General features: G+C 36.8%; 1 protein-coding gene across 5 annotated transcripts in view; it reads left to right on the top strand.

Moving 5' to 3' along the window:
• LOC128891172 (GTPase-activating protein skywalker) overlaps positions 1 to 21,111 on the top strand; it is a 40,036-nt gene extending 18,925 nt beyond the window's left edge. For 2 of the 5 annotated variants that reach the window (XM_054150461.1, XM_054150460.1), the window contains exons 2-12: positions 7,092 to 7,564; positions 8,786 to 8,974; positions 9,190 to 9,314; positions 10,239 to 10,385; positions 11,062 to 11,196; positions 11,285 to 11,503; positions 13,120 to 13,149; positions 14,094 to 14,180; positions 16,091 to 16,249; positions 17,060 to 17,289; positions 17,568 to 21,111. In XM_054150461.1, the coding sequence (XP_054006436.1) occupies positions 7,198 to 7,564; positions 8,786 to 8,974; positions 9,190 to 9,314; positions 10,239 to 10,385; positions 11,062 to 11,196; positions 11,285 to 11,503; positions 13,120 to 13,149; positions 14,094 to 14,180; positions 16,091 to 16,249; positions 17,060 to 17,289; positions 17,568 to 17,709 (1,830 nt within the window). In that variant the 5' untranslated portion in view covers positions 7,092 to 7,197 and the 3' untranslated portion in view covers positions 17,710 to 21,111. The remainder of the gene's footprint in view (positions 1 to 7,091; positions 7,565 to 8,785; positions 8,975 to 9,189; positions 9,315 to 10,238; positions 10,386 to 11,061; positions 11,197 to 11,284; positions 11,504 to 13,119; positions 13,150 to 14,093; positions 14,181 to 16,090; positions 16,250 to 17,059; positions 17,290 to 17,567) is intronic. The other 3 variants (XM_054150463.1, XM_054150462.1, XM_054150465.1) reach the window with 3 other exon arrangements.
• The last annotated feature ends 1,424 nt before the right edge of the window (positions 21,112 to 22,535 follow it).

A 22,535-nucleotide genomic window follows, 5' to 3' on the forward strand; every position in this document is an offset into this window, starting at 1 on the left:
GTTGTTGTTGTTGTTGTTGTTGTTGTTGTTGTTGTTGTTGTTGTTGTAAACTAGTAAACTAGAAACAAAAAGTCGTACAAACGATTCTAAAGAATAGGGAAAAAACGGATTTCAAAAATCTCAATGTCGGGTGCTGACCATTTTTTTAATTTTTTTATTTATTAATTGATGAAGGTACAAACGAAACTATGGGTGGTACAATCAAGTACAAACGAGATACTATCATTTTCCATACAAAAAAAAATTAATTTTTAAATGGTCGAGTGCTAGGTTCACATATCTCTATACGTTGCATATCGAACTACAAGCTGAACGGAGCCATCGTGGATTAATAGTAGAGCTCCCATTTATACGTGTGCACATGTATACGAGTTTCACGTGTAACACGTAAAGTCGCGTAGAAGTGTAATAAATACTCGTGCCCATATTATACGGATACACGTCTATTACATGGTTATTCACGTTACCCGTGCCCATATTATACGGATACAAGTGTATTACACGATTATTCATGTTTTTCACGTGTAATGATACACGTGTTTTCTGATATCCGTGTCTCGTGAACGTTTAAACCGGATACACGTGGCACGTGTACTCATGTACATTGTACGCGTTTTAGGCGAGAGGCTCTAGTTAATAGAATTATGCAAATTTGTCAGTAACCGTGGTTCTAGTTGGATCTTTGTTTGCTTTGCATAGCCGACAATGGAACGTTGGCGCGTATAGTTGGTGTGTTTGCCACCGTCTCCGATGAGATATATTTATACTATCAAGTGGTTCGAGCGCTCGGGAGTTGCAATAATATTTATCTACCGCAGCAATCGCGGGTCTCCGCCAGAGTCGTTTGTGTCTATCGCGTGGGGCGAGCCGAGTATCGAGCAGAAGTCGAAAATCGCGCGTGTCTCGTACCGAGGTATTTCGCGCGGAGTCACACACGCTCTCGATTGAACCAATTCTCTTTACCACCAGGGCTGTCGTAGTATCCTGTCTATTAATAGATCTCTGGTTTTATGCGGCACACTCCGCAGCGTCGCGTCTCGTTATTATTTAATCAACGAGCATCGAACTACCATTTTTCCTAAACTCATAAAAATTGACCGATACTTTCGAAATCCGACTTGCAAACCAACGAAGACAGCACTGGTGGTGAGTTCAACGAATCCTAATCTTACGTAAAGTAGACCCATCCGTATCCGAACCTCTATTATTCGATCTGCGTAAACGAATAATAAATAAGTAATTACAGTGGGTGTAGAAAGTATTCGTACACCGATCAATTTCCAAAAAAACTATGTAAAATCGCAATTAATTAACTTATTTTTTTATAAACAATGACATTCTACATATTCTCGGAAATCTCTAGAATAGATAGATTACAACAACAAGAAAATAGCTATTTATGTAATTTGGGAAATTAACAAATTACAATTTCACATAGCTTTTATGGTAATTGAACGGTGTACGAATACTTTCTACATCCACTGTAAATTGTACGAAAAATATGAATTTATTACGTCTTTCTTTGTGCTGTGTCACGATCGATTGCTGATATACAGGGTGTCCCAAAAATGTTGTAACACCTGGAAAGGGATGGTTGGGGAGGTGATTTGAAACAACTTTTTCCTTAGCGAAAATGTTGTCCGAGGCTTCGTTAAGGAGATATTAAAGGAAAACACTGACCAATCAGAGCGCGCGGATACCGTTGGAGCGGCCGCGGTAGCAATGGCTACCAGCTAAGCGACCGCGCTTGTACGCGAACAAGTGAGTCAACGTGCATCGAAGGCCATTGACGCGGCCGCTTAGCTGGTAGCCTTCGCTACCGTGGCCGCTCCAACGGTATACGCGCGCTCTGATTGGTCATTGTATTTCGTTAATATCTCCTCAACGAAGCCTCGGACAACATTTTCGCTAAGGAAAAAGTTGTTTCAAATCACCTCCCCAACCACCCCTTTCAATGTGTCACAACATTTTTGGGACACCCTGTATAATCGCATTGCATACGATCTATGTCTATTCGGATCGCAGTAAATTAAACAACTACAAAATAAATAAAAATAAATAAAAACATACACTTCGTCATTTTCTCCCTAAAATACCACCGTACATTTTTTTTTTTTTTTTTTTTTTTTTTTTACAATACCGTTCAAAAGCTGAGACTTCAAGGACGTTTTTCCTGAAGAATGCCCGCCAAACAACTATGTCTTTGAAACCGAAAAACGAATACAGAAAAAGTCAAATTTTTTGAAATTTTCACAATGTAAAGTTTGACCTAATTTTTCACTTGTTAAATCTAACAAGTAATAAATTTTAGTTTGGCATTGGTGAGATGGGAAATTTAACGCTCTTTCGAATGGTATACATAGGTTTAAGTTTGCACTGTAATTTGGTGGAGTTATGGCCGTTTAAAGAGTGTCAAGTCGAAAACGCAAAAAAAAAATATTAAAAGTGTAAATTCTCGAGAATAAAGCGTCACAAAGAAAATGTCTAAGAGTAATTTTTTGTTGGAAATTTGTTTTGGAATTGACACCTTGCGTATGTCCGAACTTATACGTAGGCATCCTGTATAAACTGTGATTACTTTTAAAATAATGTTATAAAGAAATTATTTTTTACAAAATTTAGGGCCAGATTTTATATGCAGGTAGAAAACCATGAAACTTTTTCTTAAAAAGTTTTCTTCTATCTATGATAGTTTCGGAAATAGCCTATCGTAGCTGAAATTTTAAGGGGTCGTTTCACCCCTTAAATATGAAGATTATTTTCTTCCTTATTTATCTTTATTTTTAAAATGAATTCCAAATGGAATAAGTGATCGTTTTAAGACTAATTTAGACGAAGTAGCGGGCTGCAAAAATGTCGTCCAGTTTCTTACAGTGGTCAATGTATTTGATCAAATTTAACACACCCAATACCGTATACTATAATAACTGATCCAAAATTCGTAATTTGTAATTTCTAGTATTCACCAATAACCTCTGTTGTTAGAGCGCCTCTAAGCAAACGTATTTAAAAAAAAAAATATTTATTATCTAACGTACGAATGAAAATGTACACTGTCGTCAGACATATTACGAAACAAAGGATGAACCGTTTTGCAGACCAAACATCGTTTCGTTCGATATATTTTTTCTCATGATCGCTAATTTCCAGCAACTCCGTGTCGCGATAAGGGAATTCTGTTTACTGTGCAACCTCCAAGCGCAACATCGTCGTAAAAAGCTTTATCTGCCGAGTAGTCTATCACATGGTGTGTTGATAAGTATTAAACGTGTTTATGGCTGCACGATAATTCCACGGATTTTATTAATAAACGTTAAGTACGCCGTGATTATCATCACTCACGGTTTCGCATCTGGCTGGTTTGCTTATTATTAGCAACAGCTTTTACGTGGCTAATTATAGGTGATATTATATATCCATTGTCTCCTGCTGGCTGATTCCTTTAGAAACACGTCGTCGAGGTCATTGTCTGATCGGCACTCTCGTCCCGCGCCCCATCATAAATGTTTTTAAGCCGATGTCGTTCGATTCTCGTTCGAACGCATCGGTGATCTTTGTGTTACTTTAGGCCTGACACCACTGCCATCTCGTAGTTTTACCGAAAACAATAGATCTACTTGTTACGGACATGTTTGTTCATCCTTTTCTTTTTCCCCTGCATACAGTCTGTCATGCACGTCCCATGCAGTGTACATGCACTTAAAATAAACTGTTGAAACTAAAAATAAAACTTTCATGGCGCCATCTAGTAAATATGATACACATTATATTTGGTCCAGTATATATCAACTGCATGTTTGATACATATGAATTTTTATATAATATGTGCAGTATATTTGCTATGTATTATATATATGTATATCTACTTACACGATATTAACATTATTTACGTATTTAACACGTTACATTGCATATGTAATAAAACGTAATGTAAATGCAATATTATTACGTACATGATATATGTATATTTGCAACGAGAGATGCCGTATGGTTCGATTTCATAGAATATGTTGTATTTGTTCATTTCATCATTATAAATAAAGGGTAATCCCATTTTTTCTGTGATTTTGAATGCGTCGGCATATATGTGTCCATATATGTATATTTGGTATATTTTTTGTTAAGCTGATAGAAACGACTTCTAAACTTTGTTTAACTGATTTCAAACAGTCACCATTAGGTTTCCTGCAGCAAATCTACAATACCTAATGTTTCTTTAGGTTTAATTTTTTTGGAGCTCGAAATGTCAATAAAATGATTGTCGGCGAGGTAAAGGTGACCTTATTCTCAAATCTAGATAGCTTCGAATTCATGGCAATAGAATGGTAAGAAACATTTCGAGTTGCTGGTAGATACCAGAAAAAACGGCCTCGAGTGCAAAGGATTGATACAATTTAAATTTGACTCATTTGTAGTTTCTTGAATCTCCACTAAGGGGAGACACTAACGATAACAATTACCATGAACCGCTTCTGAAACGCCATCTTCCGGATCAGGGTCGTGATCCAAGTTTAATCACGACTGCGATCACCGTGAAAAATCACTAACAGTGATTTTTCACGCCATTCCTATACTGTTTGCGATTCAAATTTGACATCGCCGCTGTCAGGGAATTCTCGGCATCCAGTGATGGACAAAACCCTAGGCTTCGAATAAATCTGAAGTTTGCCAAACATAACAGCAAACTTCAGATTTATTCGAAGCCTAGGATTTTGCTCATCACTGTCGGCATCACTGCATTAAACAAAACCTAACCGCTTGCCTATTTTGCTAGAGGGTTTAATTTATGTATACAGGGTGTCCCAAAACTGTTGTAACACCTTGAAAGGGGTGGTTCGGGAGGTGATTTCAAATAATTTTTTCCTTAGCGAAAATGTTGTCCGAGGCTTCATTAAGGAGATATTAATAAAAAGATCCGACCAATCAGAGCGCGACTATTCCGGTTGAGGGTAGTCTACGCGTAGGCGGTCGCGCTCATACGCTATCGCGAGCGCTCCAACGGTATACGCGCGCTCTGATTGGTCGGTTTTTTTTATTAATATCTACTTAACTAAACCTCGGACAACATTTTCGCTAAGGAAAAAGTTATTTCAAATCACCTCCCCAACCACCCCTTTCAATGTGTCACAACATTTTTGGGACACCCTGTATTATTGATTAGGCAAATTCATGAGAGAGAATGCTCTTATTATAATCAATGTGTGTGTATGTATATATATATAAGATTATATATAAGATAATAAGAGCATTCTCTCTCTCTCTCTCTCTCTCTCTCTCTCTCTCTCCCTCTCTCTCTCTCTCTCTCTCTCTCTCTCTCTCTCGCGATATATATATATATTCTTGATATATTTTTTTTATTATTTTTCTCCATTATTATTCTTTTACAAATTGTGATTTTGTTTCTAAATTTGTATAAAACTCCGAGGTCGGAAATAAAACCCCCCTAAATCGGCTGTCCGCGTCCCGGGCACGCGTTTCTCCTCCGCTAGAATCGGCCCTGGGCTCCGACGAGTCTAGGTCCGCCGCTGTGCGTTCAGATAACCCCCTCTTTGTTTTTCTTCTCTTCTCTTTTCGTTCGGACGAGCGCTCCCGCGATTAAGTGCATCGCGAAACGAGTGATGCATTTGACTACCAGTCACAGTTATTATGAGAATGTTTACGGAAGATTCGCGGAATCGTGAATCGTCGGTTCGGTCTTGAACTCTAGTCGTGAGACGATCTCTGTAAGTGAACACGTATAATATAGAATTAAATTCTTCGTGGGATTACTAAACCGGTAACGTTACCATGGCAGATAGGATAGAAAGCATCTCAAATATGAAAACAGGTGCTTTCTTGTACATCCATCGGTTTCTCTCCAAATGATTATCTATTTAGAACGTGTTGCGAGTGAAGTAAGGGAATCAAAGAGATTATACAGGGTGTCCCAAAAATGTTATATACATTTTCGCTAAGGAAAAAGTTGTTTCAAATCGCCTCCCGAACCACCCCTTTCAAGGTGTTACAACATTTTTGGGACACCCTGTATAGATAGCGGAGTCATAGGAGCTCTTGTAAGTGGAAATGTAAGATGCGAAGAAAAATAGGACAAATCGCGGGAGTATCTCTGTTTCTGTCCAAGTTCCCGTGCGCATCAGAATTTTAAGACATTTCTTCTTGATTCATGTTCTCTCCCACCAAAGTTTCTTAATGTCGCTGCGCATGCGTCATTAGAGAAGAGCAGACGTGCATGCGATCTTTTCTTTCTTACTATTCGGGTTGCTCTTTTTTGCCTAGCTATGGAGAGTAGAAAATAAAGAAAACAAACTCCGTGTGTAGAAAAGTATCTCTCGGCTGTTGAACATAGATAGTGTTTAAATGTTTGTATGCTGATGCTCGGGTCATGTTTTTACGAATAAATATTGTTCGCTTTAATTTCCTAAATATCTTTTCCATATCCATGTGTATTTACAATTAAATATGTTATTCGTCATGCACTGTGAACGCTGGCTATGAGACCTTTTCAAAACACTAGTTTCAAACATTTTTTTTTTATTCGCGATAGATGGCGCTGTAATCGGAAATCGGGAAGTTCGTTGTGTGGCCCGTAAAGGGTCGCACACAAAATAAACATGAATAGCTATATGAATTAAGCGAGCAACAATAACCAGCTAGTTAAACAAAATGTCGGATGAATAAAGAATAAAGTGTACGTATAAGAAAGATTCGTTTTGTTATTCTCTAAAAGGAGATATTTTTAAAAAATTATTGTAACGAATTTAAATATTTCGATCACTTCAGCAGAGCGTTTAAACTACGAGCGCCATCCTGATAGTACTAATGTCCCCTAGAACTTCCAGCAAAAATCGTTCCGCGCTCAAATGGTTAACGAATAGTAATTGCCCTATACGTAATATTCTGATGTCAATACACGCATTCTCAGTAAATTTTTTAAATCATTTTTCTTTTCACATCAGACATTCTAAATAACTCGAACGGAAACTTTAGTAGGGAATATGTTGAATCATAATCGGGCATTGGCAAGGTTTATTCTAATCACAAGCAGTTGCTGCTGATTATTCAATTAACACGAAACGGTTTTCTGATTTCAGATGAAAATTGAAACGTCCCAGGACATGACGTAAATATCGTGGTCGAAAGCGTAAGGACATACGGCGCCATGAAGATGAATCTCGCGCCGTAGTCTCGTCGCTTGCGATGTTAGTCACACAGACACCCTCCTCGATGGACAATCCGCCGAATATGATGTCGGTAGTCGAGGAGGAGACGAATGCCGATATCGACGATGCGTTTCCGCCGCACGTCGACACGACGAATATCGTCATACTGCCAGAGTCGCCTACCAGCAAGAAGCAAGCGCTGAAGACCTTCAACGAGGTCAACGCGCTTCTCCAAGCTGGCAGAAAGAGGGAGGTTAAGCTGATCATAAGGGAGAACGCGTGGCCATTGAACAACGGAATCAGGGCGCAACTCTGGCCTGCTCTTTGCAATCAGCATGCGCACGGCAAGAACATGCTCGATGGCTTCTATTGGGACATGGTCAACCAAGTGTTTGGGACTACAGGTGCGTTTCTTTCTATTGATACTTGATCAGGAATTGGTGAACCACCTACAAACTAGAAACTCAAACTCAACCCTTCCAAAATCCACAATTTTTGGACGACAGTACCGAATTTTGCACTCGATGCATTCCCTGAAATACCAACGCCCACGCCGTTCGCTTCATAGGCACCCCTTGGAGGGGCGGAATAGCTCACCACTTTTCAACCCCCTTCGTGAAGGGGCACTTCTACACCTCGGTGGGTGGGGGGGGGGGGGGGGTGATGAAATTCATCAGGTTTGTTGTCGGCAATGTTAAGGATCAATACCGAAAAGACCCCGTTTCAAAAGCTGCCTCTGGAGCTGAACGGGGGTGGTCCAACACCAGGTGTAGGGGTTGAAACGTCGCGTGTCGCGCATGTCCTACGGTCCGGGGCATCGGGTCAAATACTGTTTTAATTAGACATTATTAACAAACGAAAACCCTTTTTTTTTTTTTTAAACCTACCCCCAAGTTTAAATTTGCCCAAATCGGGGCAGATTTAAAAGAACAGCAAGTGTTCAAAATTTTGTTGTGTATTTGAATTAAAACAAAAAAACAATAAAATTCTTCGAACTTCTGTCAGTGGCTATCGCACAACCTACAATCGCAGCAAAAACAAAAATGACAATTTTTTGTACACGTTTAAATCGAAAGATGTTAACAAAATGCTATAGTTTATGCGTACAAATGCGAATAATAAGAATGCTTCTTGAAAATTCACGATTTTTAGGTAGTGCGATAGCCATTGACATAATTTTTAAGAATTTTGTTGTTGTTTTTTTTGTGTCGGATAATCCTGCGTCAAGATATCGTGCCCATCTGAGTAATAAAAATTCTAAAGAATGAACTTGTTTTTAGCCATCTAGACTGATATACACCCTCAACCTCTTGCACTATTGTCACGACTTTGACTCGTGATAACAATTTTAGGTCAAACTTGAAAATCACGAGTCAGGCTCCATTGTTGAATGTAGTGTGACCATTCGACGCGCGGGTTTGGTACGGCTTTTTCGGAGTGTCAAGAAAATACACAAAGACTCGTGAACTAATACTTTGTGTTAGTCCAATCTGTACAACACGCAAAGCTTTTAAAATATTGGATAACAGACCAATAGTTACTCGAGAAGATGATCGCGTAATTATTCTGAGCGGTGTATTTACTTAGAAACTGTGATTGAAATCTCGAATTATATATGTTTACAGAGCTGCCGGAAAAATCAATCATGTTACCGCCGTTTGTAGACAGTACTCATTGCCTGTCATACAATCTAACAAGAAAAGGCAGGAGTGTAGCAGACAGGGTTGTGTCCGTGCTTGGATACGCCTGTCCCGATATCACCTACAGTCCTTCTCTTTATCCCATTACAGTGCTTCTTCTTCACTTTATGCCAGGTGGGTATAAATAAACTGAGTCGTTTACGTAGGAATTACCTCGGTGCTCGTTTGCCCATTTGTTCAGATCCACAATGGAAATTCACATCGCGTGCCGAACGTCGAATTTCCTTACGCCAATCACATAAATGAACATGTGGGCACGCGCTTGGATGTGGTTCCAGTTATTAAAATAGCTTGAAATCAGAGTATTCGCAAAATATATTTTCTTGCAGAGGAGGAGTGTTACCATTGCATGGCCAGTCTGGTCGCCGCTAAGGACAAGATGTTCATTACACAAACCAAGCTGCTTTACGAGGTTACCTGGAAAACTGTAGAGCAAATCACCAAAAAGCACGTGGTACGTGGATACTTTATCCATCTACTGCTGTGAACGAATCGGTCACATTTTAATGCTGCAAAGTTGTTTCAGTTTGTTGGGTTGGAAATAGGTGTGATAACATTGGTAGTTCAAGGAACAATAATGATCAGTTCCTTCTGGTACTCGGTGATTCACAGATAATCGAAGCTTACCGAGAGACTATGCTGAAATTTTATTTTCAAAGATTTTTATTAAAAATTATACAACGATACGTTCAGCACTTTATAAGATTTACTTTCGGAGTGAGTGCTCTTCGTTTTGAGCACGTGTTTTAAAGGGCCAAAAGGCATCCTTGGTGGGGTTGGTATGCGTATTCTGCGTTAGGAACGGAAAGGAGAAAGTTTTCTAATTGGGAAGGACATGTTTTGTTCAAAAAAGAGATCAGTATTTGTTTGGGAAATCTGATGGTTTTTTCTGGAAAAGGCTCTGTTCGAAAATTAGGTGTATTACTCGGAAAAGGATGTGATAGAAATCAAGGGTTTGACAGGATGGGATATACAGACTCATTTTCGTTAACATGTTATCTTCAAAATTAATTTTTTAATTCCTTAGTGAAAATCCCTGTCACCCATGTACGGGTGACGTGGCGATCAACGTGTTAAACAAAACGACCCTGTATATTTTAATGTTACCATTATCTACATGTTTGGGTAGATACATGTTCTGTTCCACTTTCTCGGTTAGCTGCATACTCTGCTCTACTTATCTGATTGGATACAGTGGAATAAGACTGTACCTGGTCAGATAGTATGTACTCGCCCTAATACCTTGTATAACACAGTAGTTCAACAATTATAAGAATATTTTAATTATAACAATGGAAAGTAGCAATTAAACGAACGATAAATGTAATAGATTTGCAGGTATTATCGATTGATGTCAAATTTGAATTCCTCATTGCAGAAATCAGCTGCTGTACATTTAGCGAGGCACTGTTCTGGATCAAGAGCAGAAAGGATCTACATGGATTGGATCTGGTGGATTCTACAGCTTCTTCCATTCCAACATCTAGTCAGGGTTATGGACTGTTTTCTTCACGAAGGCATCAAGGTTGGTATTTACGAAACTTAGAGGAATGTAATTCAAAGCATTTAGACTTTTATTTCATCCTCTTACGGCATATTGAAAAAGTTTGGCTCCGGTTCAAGAAGATGAAGCAAAATATCTATAGAATGGAATGTTCTTCCAGAAATAGTATGAATATTAAGTCCAAGCATTGACTTTGTGCCAGTGAAAAATCAGTTTCAAATACATTTTTACGCATTGATTTTCCTCACCATATATAAACAGGGCGGGGCACCCAACCCTTTAGCTACCGGTAGCTTTAATCGGTTTTTTTGCTTAAACCATCAGTACTTTGTTATCTATTATTGAGATAACATTTAATGCTCCCGTCATTATATGCATTATGATGTATTATACAATTATTAATGAAATAACAATTCTAATAGATAAAATATAAATTGAATAATACTAATGTTGTTAAAATAAAAAATGTTATTGCGTTGAATCATATGTCCAATCACTACCGGTCGGTAAAGTGTTTAGACAGACCACTCGAAACATTTTCATCCATCGCTAAAAATAAATGAATTGCTCAAACGGCCTGTCAAAAGTGCCTCACTCTGTATAAAATAATCTTTTGCAGATTTGTCAACGGTAATTTAGATGTTTATATTCCTTCGTGAGTCATCGTTTTCATATTAATTTTGTCTTTTTATTTTAGGTCTTCTATCGAGTAGCAATGGCTATAGTTTTATTATTCTATAAGCACTCATCGTTGCAAAACTCTGAATGGATGAATGAGATTTCTAAGAACGGTATTGACGTTGCGTTGTCGAAGTTCTGCAGGCAAATACCGGTGAGGAAAGAGATGTGAATGTGCTTTTGTATTAGCACGCTAAGTATAATTGTATACGTTGTGAATAATCGTATTTGTGAACTTGCAGGTAACACCAGCTAAATTTCTACGTACTGCGTTTGGGATACGTGGACTCAGTTCTGCATACATATCAAGGGTATTTTTGCGCACAGAAATGGCTCTTAAAAGTAGAAGCGTTTTAACAGGATCCAGATCGTTGGCTAGATCACGATCCACGGACAATCTGCCTACGAGTCAATCTCAAGTCAACATACAGATGATGTCGCACACACTCACGATACGAGAAGTACGTAATCCGTATTCCTACTTTTCTCGTGGCGGTGTGAAACACCAGCTTTTTGACGAATTGATTACAAGTCGACTCACGTACATACTAAAAGGGTATAGGCGGGGATAAGCACATGGAAAGTGTTATTAAACTAATTCAGACTTGTTATACGTCAGTCGTTAGCTTAAAAAAGATACACCATGTTTCAATTCCTTATTTTTACCGCACAGAGAAAAATAATAAAGGTTATTACGAGTTTCCAAATTAATTCAGTTTCGACTGATACACAATCACAACAATTTTTCTATTTCCCCATCTAACTGACTGATCCACGGTTAAATTGATTTTATGCTTTGCCTTAAAATCAAGATGAATTCTAACTTTTGTTTTTAGACAACATCCCTGAGGTATTTCTGTTATTCCTGCTATGATATTTTGAAGGAGTACACAAGATGGAAGAATTCTTATGCCAATCAGCCGTATTTGAATTTGTTGCAGGCGTTTCTTGTGTTTTCGCACATTTTTCCGCTTACCCTGTTGTAGATGACCTCATGTACGCCATGCGGCCATGATACAGATACGACGTATTTATACGACGTCGTAATACGATGTATTTATTTTACATTACAGTATTTTACGAGTAATTTATTGCTGCAAATGGCAAAAATTCAATATTCCTAAAAAATAATGATTTGCAACATAAATTCAAATGTGTTAAGATTCTATCTGAATTCTTAACAGATACTGTAACCACCGAATTTTATATTAATAATAATTGTAACTGTAATTCTAAATCATAAAAAATGATTGAACATGATTTTTCAATTATTTGTCAATTTAAGGAAAAGAAGAAATCGATTTTAAATTAAAAATCACGTTTCCTTCTATTATCGATTCAATAGTTAGTAAAAGTAAAGAATTGAAACTTGGTAAAATTTTCTCTTTAAAACCCAAATTATTATACGGTCACTTTTCATATGCTCATTCGTCTATACCTGTTGATTGTATTCTATTTGACTGTTTCTTTCTGTGATTGATTTTTACGAATTATTCTGTGTTCTAATTTTATGAATTATTTTGTAGCTAAGAATTACTTTGGTTTTGAATACTGGCATGTTAACGATGATATTCTCCTATTTATTTTCAGGCTCGGAAATTATATTGTTACGTAGCGTATATCAAAGATGAGCAAAATTCTTATCTAGGTAAAACATTTCAAATAGAAGATAAACAACTCCTGTTCTATTAAAATTACATTCAAAGTATTATTTACATTGAACGATTAAAAGTTTATTTAAGTAACTATTCAGTCGAATGAAGCTTGCGAATAAGTCGCTATACACAATTCTTATTCGTCTTCTACTATTCCAATGAAATTCTGCTCAGTTCTGATATACACTTATTTATAAGAAATCATTATTTTTTTACAATTATTTTAATATTGTGTATGATTCTCTCCTTATTTGTAAGAAATGTTACAGGTTCAAAGGTTTAGTATCAATAATCTGAGTTTATTGATGTCCTTATATTAAATTAACAAGTAGACGTTACATTGATCGTCGTTTAAGTGTAGTTTCTTAGGGTATCACAAAGATACTATGCAAAAGCTGTTCAATGATTCACTTTGTTTTCAGAAAGAGTGTGAAGACACATACAAAGACAGGGTATCGTATAATTATCTTTTTGGGAAATGTGTTGTTAGTTTCATGTGCTCTGCCCTTTGTTCCTGAACTACTACCTGTTACATTCATTCATACTCACCCATTGTTACACTCATCGTGCCAGCTTTGTTGCTGTTACCGTCTATCCACTTGCAGTTATTGCCTCTTTCGATGAATAAAATAACAAAGATATGTCTTCCGTTAAAGTTCGTCGTCTTATTTCATTAGGTCTTCACTGGCTTTCAGTGTTCTGCAAGTACAACACACCAACCGTAACATGAATAAAAGAGATATTATCTACTCTGTCGGAAAATTCATTTGTTAGATATTGTACATTTATTTGCGAAAAGATCGTGGAATCTCGGAATATAGATGGTGACTGTTACTAGTGGGCTACACGAGATATGTTTGCTTGTCATTGATCGATAGGATGGTCTTGATTCCGCAGCAAGTCGAAGGAAAGCACCTCGAGAAATGCTTCGAACGCGACATCAGTGTCGATCAGTGAATGCAGCGCGCTTCATGAACTCCAATCTATCGCAGTTTTATCATTATTTGGTTGTAAAGCTGTAAAACACGAGAACGGACGTACAAACGGCGCATTATAATTTTATACTAATTATTTTCAATGCTTCCTCAGCGCATCGATACATCATTTAATTTCTTTTCGAGATTATACGTTGGTTACACTGGTTAACAGCGAGTCGAGCATTCATCTATATTTATACTGCGTATTTACTTTGATACCTGAACATATTCTTGGCCGATGTGTCCTGTATGCTCTGTATCTTCGATGGTTTTAACCAGTGTTTCGTATAATTATTTCTCATTGATACGTAAAAGTCAAGCCGGAAACCGTATGTCGATTATAACTTACGGTTCTATATGTTGTCTTGTGTCATGCTGCGTTACTGGAATGATGATGGATTTAATGGTGATGGGTGTAGGGTGCACACAGTCCTGGACCGCGTGCTCTATCAATGGGCGTTTATCCCATACAAAGCATATGCTCCCAGATTCTAGACATGCCTGATGTAAGTACTCACGGTCGATCATTGGTCAAAGTTCGGCAGTAGCAGAGTTTTCCGTAGTTCGCTGGTTGCCTCTTTGTGGCATGTCGATATTGTCGTTATCGGTGTATGTACATACGACCGCGTTGAAGTATAATGACTCACATTGACTTTCAAGCACCATTCCATGTACACGTAATATGAGCTTAACAAATTGATTTTATTTTGTAATTAATTTAAATATATTTAATTCGTATAGTTTTCCACTATATTAGTAATATAGTACATAATATATCATTTTAACGTTAAACATTAGAGATATTCGGTTCAACGATAGATAATACCTGTAATTTTGTTGTTGTCGAAAAAATCACAAAATATTTTAATCTGCAACTTTGCTCGAGTATTCATCTTTAAAAGCGATTTATAAGTTCGAAAATAGAATGAATATTTCAAGACTTGTAGGTTGGAAGCTAAGTTGAATTTATATGCAAAGCAATAACGTATGAAGTATTATGGTGTTCGAATAGTGATGTGAGTTACTGTACGTATTACAAGTATTCTAGAATTGCTCACATCGTGGCTATTATCTTAACGATGTTAGCCTAACCGTGGACGATACGGCCACGTTCGTTAAATAGTGGGAATCGTTAGCTCGATCTTCTAAACTTGCAATAAAAATATCAGACTGGTGTAAACCAAAGTTTGTTGTTATTCGTTTGGAAGATATAAAGTGTATTAGTTTACTGATTGAAGTCGTTTTCAACTTTGTAGCCACAATTTCGTTATCACTTCTGTTGTACTTCTTTTGTCTGAGATTTAATATCTTGCAGTTTATACAATACACATTGAACTAAATGACGTATGACCTGATTTAAATTGATTAGAACAGTGCACCACCTTGTGCTCCCCTGAACAAATTTAACCACTCGAGTTTTATCACCCTCTGCTGTTAATTTAGCATGTGTTGTTTCTGTTCTGTTTACGCATTTCGTGGTGACACTCTAGAATTCCTTCCTAAGATCCTTTATTAATTTGTGCTACAACACTTTCCCTAGTACGCGTTTTAAACAATTTTTTCTGCAATGCGATTAGAGCGTAACACCAATAACAAGTAGTGAAATGATAGTAGCAATTCCAAACTGTTTGAATATTGTTTTAGGACACGTATAACTGTTCGATACGTATAGTTATACTTTAAAGTAATCAGTTTTTGGTTATATCATCCACATTGTACCATCAGTTTCCTCATTTCACAGCCTTGTTTCATTTAAAATTAAAGTTTATAATATTGTGGCCAATTCACTTTGTATTTGAATGATGCTCGTACATTCTGCATGGTGAATGATTATTTGCATTTTATTCAAGCATATTTAGTTCTTTAGCACCTTTTAATATTCGTAGTAGTTTCTTTTTATTACGTCAGTATAATAAACTTTTAGAAGTCAATTGAATTCATGCATTTCCACAGGTCATATTTACTTCTATAGAAGTGTACTAATAATTAAAAAAAACAAATACCTACAAATTATTAGTAATAACTAATGAATCAAGCGTAGTTAACACTTCGACATAAAAAAAACATTGGTTATTTATGTGTAAAAGAATCGAATAAAGAAAAAATTAATAATGCACTTAATTTAGCGAATTTAAGTTGGGTTTTGCTTAAGAAATTCGTAAGGAATTGTAAACAAAATTTATACCAAGATTAAAGTGAGAAAACACATTCAATGTTAATATTTTTTGGCTTCATTATTATTCTATTATTTTTGTTCCTTTTTTTTCAGTCAAGCGCATGATCTACCGCTGCTGTGATTTAGTTTGCTGTATTCTTGAAGGACTAGAAAATTTACTGGAAAATAATGTTTGCGCAGTTTCAAACATTGATCGTAGATAATGCATCACGCTAACGTTTCGCTTTTGTTTTATAACAGTTATTCACATTATGGTCCTGGCTGCCGATGAGAATCACCATGTATCAACCAATTTTACTATACACCACAGAAGAACATGGTTGTTCGCTAACAACATTTTATGTGAGAGTGGAGCAGCACGAACCAACCCTGCTGATGATAAAAACGTGTAATAACGAAGTAAGTGTCCTGCGTATGTAATTAACTTAGCCATTCTTTATTAAAAGTATTTTTTCCTTTATTAAAAGGAATTCCCGACAATGAACGGGATATAGAATAATATCTGGGATTTCCGAAAGTGTTGTTATTAATGAAAGTGTCAGCAATCCGAATTTTTGTGTTCTTTGAGCTTGATGATCACGTAGCTAAGTTGACAGACCTTGTACACATTGTTTAGAGATTGGGATTCCCGAAACGCCTGTGATTCCTGACATTTTAAGTTTCTCCATACTTCCAGCATTTACCGGAATCCGAAAGCCATTGTGTTCTCGAAGATTACATATCTTATTAATCGGGAATGTTTATGTTAGTAATATTGTAGAAAGTAATTGCAAATTTCGATAATTCTGACAATGTAGAATTTTAATATCGGTAGATATTTCTGAATAGATAGTCAATCATACAATTGTGTTCCAAGTCATATCAATTAAATTTTTCTTATCTGATTCCAAACATCGGTTCTCGTGAGTTGTAATCTTCGAGAACACAATGGCTTTCGGATTCTATTAATTGTTGGAAATGTGGTGAACTTAAAATGTCGGAAATCACAGACGTTTCGGGAATCCCGAACAATCTCGAGAATTCCGAACATTTACGAGGCGCATTGGTGCCTTCGAACAGAATATTTTCGCCCCCTGACATTTTTTCTATCATACAAAATAAGCGATATATTTAAGGTGGTCAAGTTAGGTGAAATATCCTGTACATCATTCCCAGTACTAAATTATTAAAAACGTCTACTAAATATTCTTTCTCATTTTCTTTTCTAAGGTGTTCGGAGCGTACTGTTCCACAAGATGGTGCGAACGCAATCTGAAAAACGATAAGGGACAAAGACAAGCTTATTTTGGTACTGGTGAAACGTTTCTGTTCAGCTTGTATCCTGAACGAGCAAAGTATCCTTGGATAGGCATGGACACTTCACACACTGACGCAAAAGTCCATCATTCGGCTGAGCTATTCATGGCAGCAGATTCCAAAATGATAACGATTGGTGGAGGGTAAACTCTTTTTTTATCTCATGAAATACTTAAAATAAAATGGCAATTGATAATTGTATAGAAATCATCAATATACAGGGTGTCTCAGCTAAATGAGACTACCTATAAACATATCTTTTGTTCCGACGTTTCAACCCTTATTTATAGTTCTTATTACGGAACTATAATTTTGCAATTGATTAAATTTCATAAATATTAAGTAGATTTAAATCAATTGCAATATAACAAAATTATAGTTCCGTAATAAGAACTATAACTGTTCTGTTGCTTGTTCTTAGGGATGGGCAAGCGATATGGATGGATGAGAACATCAGATTCGGTAAGACAGATCGGTGCTCCACATTCAACAATCCACCTCTTTGTGCTAGCGGCGACTTTGAGATTAGGGTGCTAGAAGTATATGGTTTCGCTGGTGCTTGAGGAGAAGACAGGACTTGGCACTATGATGTATCAATTTATTTGATTCCCTACTGCCATTTAGTAACTCTCTTCTATTTATATATACAGAGTTGTATACGTTATATACAAATATCTTCGCGTATGTGGAAAGTAACCATGTTCTCTATGATGCGGTATTATCGTAATGCATCCTCAATCGCTTGTTGGGTGCTAGTATTACCGTGCGATTACTCGATGTCGAAGAGCTATAAAAGGTTTTCTACCGATTGAGATTATGTAGATTTATCTCGAGTTTTGTTACGCTTCTTGTTCGATTATTTGTCTTGACTTTTGCAAAAAAAAATGACTAGACGATTTTTACGTTTGTCAATTTAATTTGCTAAGAACGAAACGAGTACAATGGTTGCTAAATGCGAATTTCGACAATAATCAGCGTTGAGTCACCTTCAGTTCTATGCAAACCTTGGTGTCCCAATATGTACATATGTAAGAAACAATTGGTTATTTACGTGAATACTTAATATTCATTGGATTAGATGCTATCATTATATATTTATGTATACATACAAGGTGAGCTTACGCGCGGCTTGAATCACCTAAGATGGAAATTCCCAACTAGCTACGTTATTTTTGGGAACTCGAATTTCAGTTTTGAAGGACTCATTAACTATACGCGTATATGTCCGTAGATTATTTTATCGTATCCTGTCATTAATTCTGCAGTTTTGTTAGCAATGCTCGTATACATGCGTTAACGTCTTGTATTGTTTATTTACTTTTAGTATCGTTGTTAAACGGAGAACGCTTGAAAGAATCGAACGAAAGCCTATACCCAGGCGTTAACCGTGTATGTGTATACATACTCGTGTAATTTCCTATGAATACTATAAATATTATTGTCCCCTTGGTGATTACACACGCAAATCATTCATATTCATATGTCGACAAGCATCGTGATCATTCGTGATGAGAAGCTCGAATAGAATGGCAGGGGGCGAATGGTACTTCGTAACAACGACATATTTTTTTTTTTATTTTTCATTGATTATTACGTTAAAAGGGTAGCGTTAGTCGAGTTGACTGGTGGACCTATTATTTCAACCAATTACAAAGCCATAGTTTTTCAACATAGTACGTTAAGAATTTGTATATTTTATATATGTAATTGGTGTTGATAGTATACCAGTACAGGTGGGGATATACATACACAGAAGACACGAACAGTTTTATTTTGGATGTGTATTTTCACGCGACGCGTTACTTTTACAACACACTTCGGGCATTCTGAAGAAGCGTTATTAGCGTTACTGTCGTTATCGTTTGTCTCTCTTTGTGATCAAATCTATATCGATGTTGTACGGTACACGATTAACTCTTAGAGTACCTGCTTCTGTGTTTAGTTTCTTGTTGTTATTTCTTTTTTTATTATTATTATTATTATAATTAATAGTAGTAGTAGTAGTAGTAGTATTGAAATGAAAGACGAAACAAAGAAAGAGTGAGATCGAGCGTGTATGGAACTAAAGGTGTCGATTTAGACCCCTTGGTTGTGATGTAGAAGTGGCTGGCACCACTTTCGTCCAAGCGACAATGTACACTACCTGTAATGTTTGCGTAGGAGGATCATATATCTTTCACCCCACCCCCTCTTACTTTGTCATGTTATCAGTTGTAGGATAACGTATCACGAATAATGTTACATTATTCTTATACGATTGCGTGTTACATTTGTCGTCAAAATGTTAAAGCACTTAAGAGAACAGAGCCTAAGAATCGTTTCATACATTACTCGAACCATTTCTCATTTCTGCGTGCTTTACGCATATCATGTTCGTTAGTTCTTCTTATCGGCTCGTGCAATTCTTAGAGACACAAACGAATGGACGAACAATGTAACAATGTACAATCAACGCTATGTATGGCGCTATTGAACTCAATTCTAAGTGTAACAAGTTATATCAAAGTTAGCGGTTGGAACTTTTTTCCCAATTTACATACCTGTTTAAAGAGATTCTTGTATCGTCAACCTGTTACGTAACTCGTACCGAAGTCTCCTTACAGATTGAGAAAAGAAATAATTGTAGATTGTAGCGAATTTTACGTTTAATTCTCTTTTGGACGTTTTACAAAGATATGATATTACGTAAAACTGGCGTAGAAAAAAGGGAACACTGCTGATCTCACCCGAGAAGCCAAAGTAGGGTAGCGTTAAATGTATTCGTTTTACATTGTGGAAAATCTGTATTAGGATATTCGAATCGAGTTGAATCACTAATTTTCTTAAGTGTAAAAAGTATCTTCCGGAGAAATACTTTAGAATATTTTACGAAAATTTTACGAATATACAGCTACATTGGTTGAAAAATAAGAAATTAGTTTCAGAATGAAGGAATGAGAATTGAAAACAACTAACAGAAGCCTATGAACGATGCATGTGAAAGTGCATTTTGTACAATAGAGGGTGTCCCAAAAATGTTGGAGGTCCTTGAAAGGGATGGTTCGGGGGGTGATTTGAAAGAACTTCTTCCTTAGCGAAAATGTCCGAGACTTCGTTAAAGAGATATTAACAGAAAATCCCGACCAATCAGAGCGGGAGTATGCCGGCGGAGCGCTCGCGGTAGTGTAGGCTACGCGCTAGGCAACTTAACGAAGTCTCGCACATTTTCGCTACGGAAAAATTGTTTCAAATCACCCTCCGAACCACTCCTTTCAAGGACCTCCAATAGTTCTGGAACACTCTGTATAGAGAATAGTTGAAGAAAAGGGAATCTGCGCACATAGTTTCATTCAGTTAAATTATTACATTACTAATTCATATTTATATCACTCATATGTAACACGTTTATTGTTAGAATCAAGCTTTTTCATTTCTACGCCATTTATCCTTTTCTTGACTATTCTAGGATTCTCACAAAAAATACTTCGCGAACAAGTAATTGGAAACGCTGCTAGTACGAAAGGATCGTATTCGTGTGATAACTGTAAACGGAATAAGTGAATATTTATTTATTGTATATCCGTAATTGAGAAAAAGATGATGTGCTGAAAATGGAAAGTATTATTGTTCAAAGTTTCTAACGTAGCACAGCATAACATAAATTTACGCTAGGAAATAATATATACATATTACATATATACGGAAATACATATATATGTATTATACAAATATGCCTATAAACGACGAGAAATGAAAATAAACATAATTGAATGGAGTGTTTTCAAGCTTTCCGCAGTGTTGTTATACTATATTACATTATATATGTACATATACATATATACATACAATAATACACATATAATATATATAATGTAATATATAAGTATATATATAATGTAAGTTGTACCGTTTCCGCAGAGAAATTGTTGCCTCTCGATGCTACTTTATCATATCATCGTTGTGAATAGAATATTGTTATACACAAATTTATTGTCCTATTTATTTCTTTTACTTTATGAAGGATATCTCATACGACATTATTATTATACACATATGTTGCATGTGATCCAAAGAGCCAATATGTGAAATTAATTATAATGTAAGATTCGTTTAAAAGTATCGTACCAGTAAAATCCTTGGATTTAATGACTTTATTATTTATTTTATTGCTTCAAACCATAAATGGCTTATACAGCATACAATAGTTGTGATAAATACAATTTAGTTACGTCAAATTCTTATATTACAGTCTTTGAGAAAACTATAAATAATTTTGAACCCTCTAATATCCGGTTCACTCAAGGATGTCCTGATACAATACGGAGGACGATATTCGTTACTGAAAAGCATATGGAACAAAACTTCACGCTGATCATTGTGTTCCGGGCACTGCCAAACAGTGTGGTTCAAATCTTGAGACTCTGCTCCGCAATCACATTCGCCGTTTGAGATAAACATAACACTGACTAAAGAGGCATTTAAATTATAGTGATTGGAGCGGCTCCTATTAACGAATGTTATAAGTCTCTAGAGAGTTTGTGATCAATGTACCATGGTTTGGATACATTTTTATAATATCGTCGAGAATAATTTACACCTTTAATTAATCCTTGTTCTTTGCACGTTGTATTTGTTGACATTTTTGCCTGAAACTTAAAATTAGCTGTACAGTCTTTGAATGGAATTTTGATATCCGGTGTGGGTTCTTGATTTGTGGCTTCCTTCGCCAGTGAATCTACTACGGTCAGCCCAGACCTGAGAGGAGCAGGCTCTCGCTCCGCTTCTGAATGCCGGCTCACTTACTACTCTTTCAAATCTGCTCCGATTTGACAACGAAAGCGTGATTAAAAAAATCTGATTTTTTGGGGATCTGTTAATAAAGCATTCGCGCGTCCGAATCCACGAACGGCGTTGACGTGGGGTTACTCGTTCGCCCAACAGATGGGCCTGAAGTTGGAAGCGAATTTTTAAAAAAAAAATCGACATTTTCGAATTTTATTGCCATTCACGCGAGAAAAAGACATCAAAACTGTGTCGCCCCGATGCCCTGGACTGTTGGACATGTGATCCACGCAACGTGACAACGTTCCAACCCTTACACTTGGGGCTGGATCACCCGTACCTCTGCCCCTTAGCCTTCAGCTTCGGAGGCAGTTTTCGAAACGGGACCTTTTCAGCATTCATCCTTAACGTATCGAGAACAAACATGGTGAATTTTATTGTTCTCCGATGTGTGGAAGTGCTTCCTTACGAAGGGGGTTGAAAATTCGCAAGCTGTTCCCCCCTTTCCAAAGGGTGCCTCTGGGGTGCTCGGTGTGAGTGATGGCATTTTCTGGTTCGGGGGAGTTCAGAGAATGCATTGAGTCCAAAATCGAGACCGTCGTCCAAAAATTGTGGATTTTAAAGGAGG

This window comes from Hylaeus anthracinus, unplaced genomic scaffold (assembly GCF_026225885.1).
Source record: "Hylaeus anthracinus isolate JK02 unplaced genomic scaffold, UHH_iyHylAnth1.0_haploid 12001, whole genome shotgun sequence".
NCBI classification, from domain to species: Eukaryota; Metazoa; Arthropoda; class Insecta; order Hymenoptera; family Colletidae; genus Hylaeus; species Hylaeus anthracinus.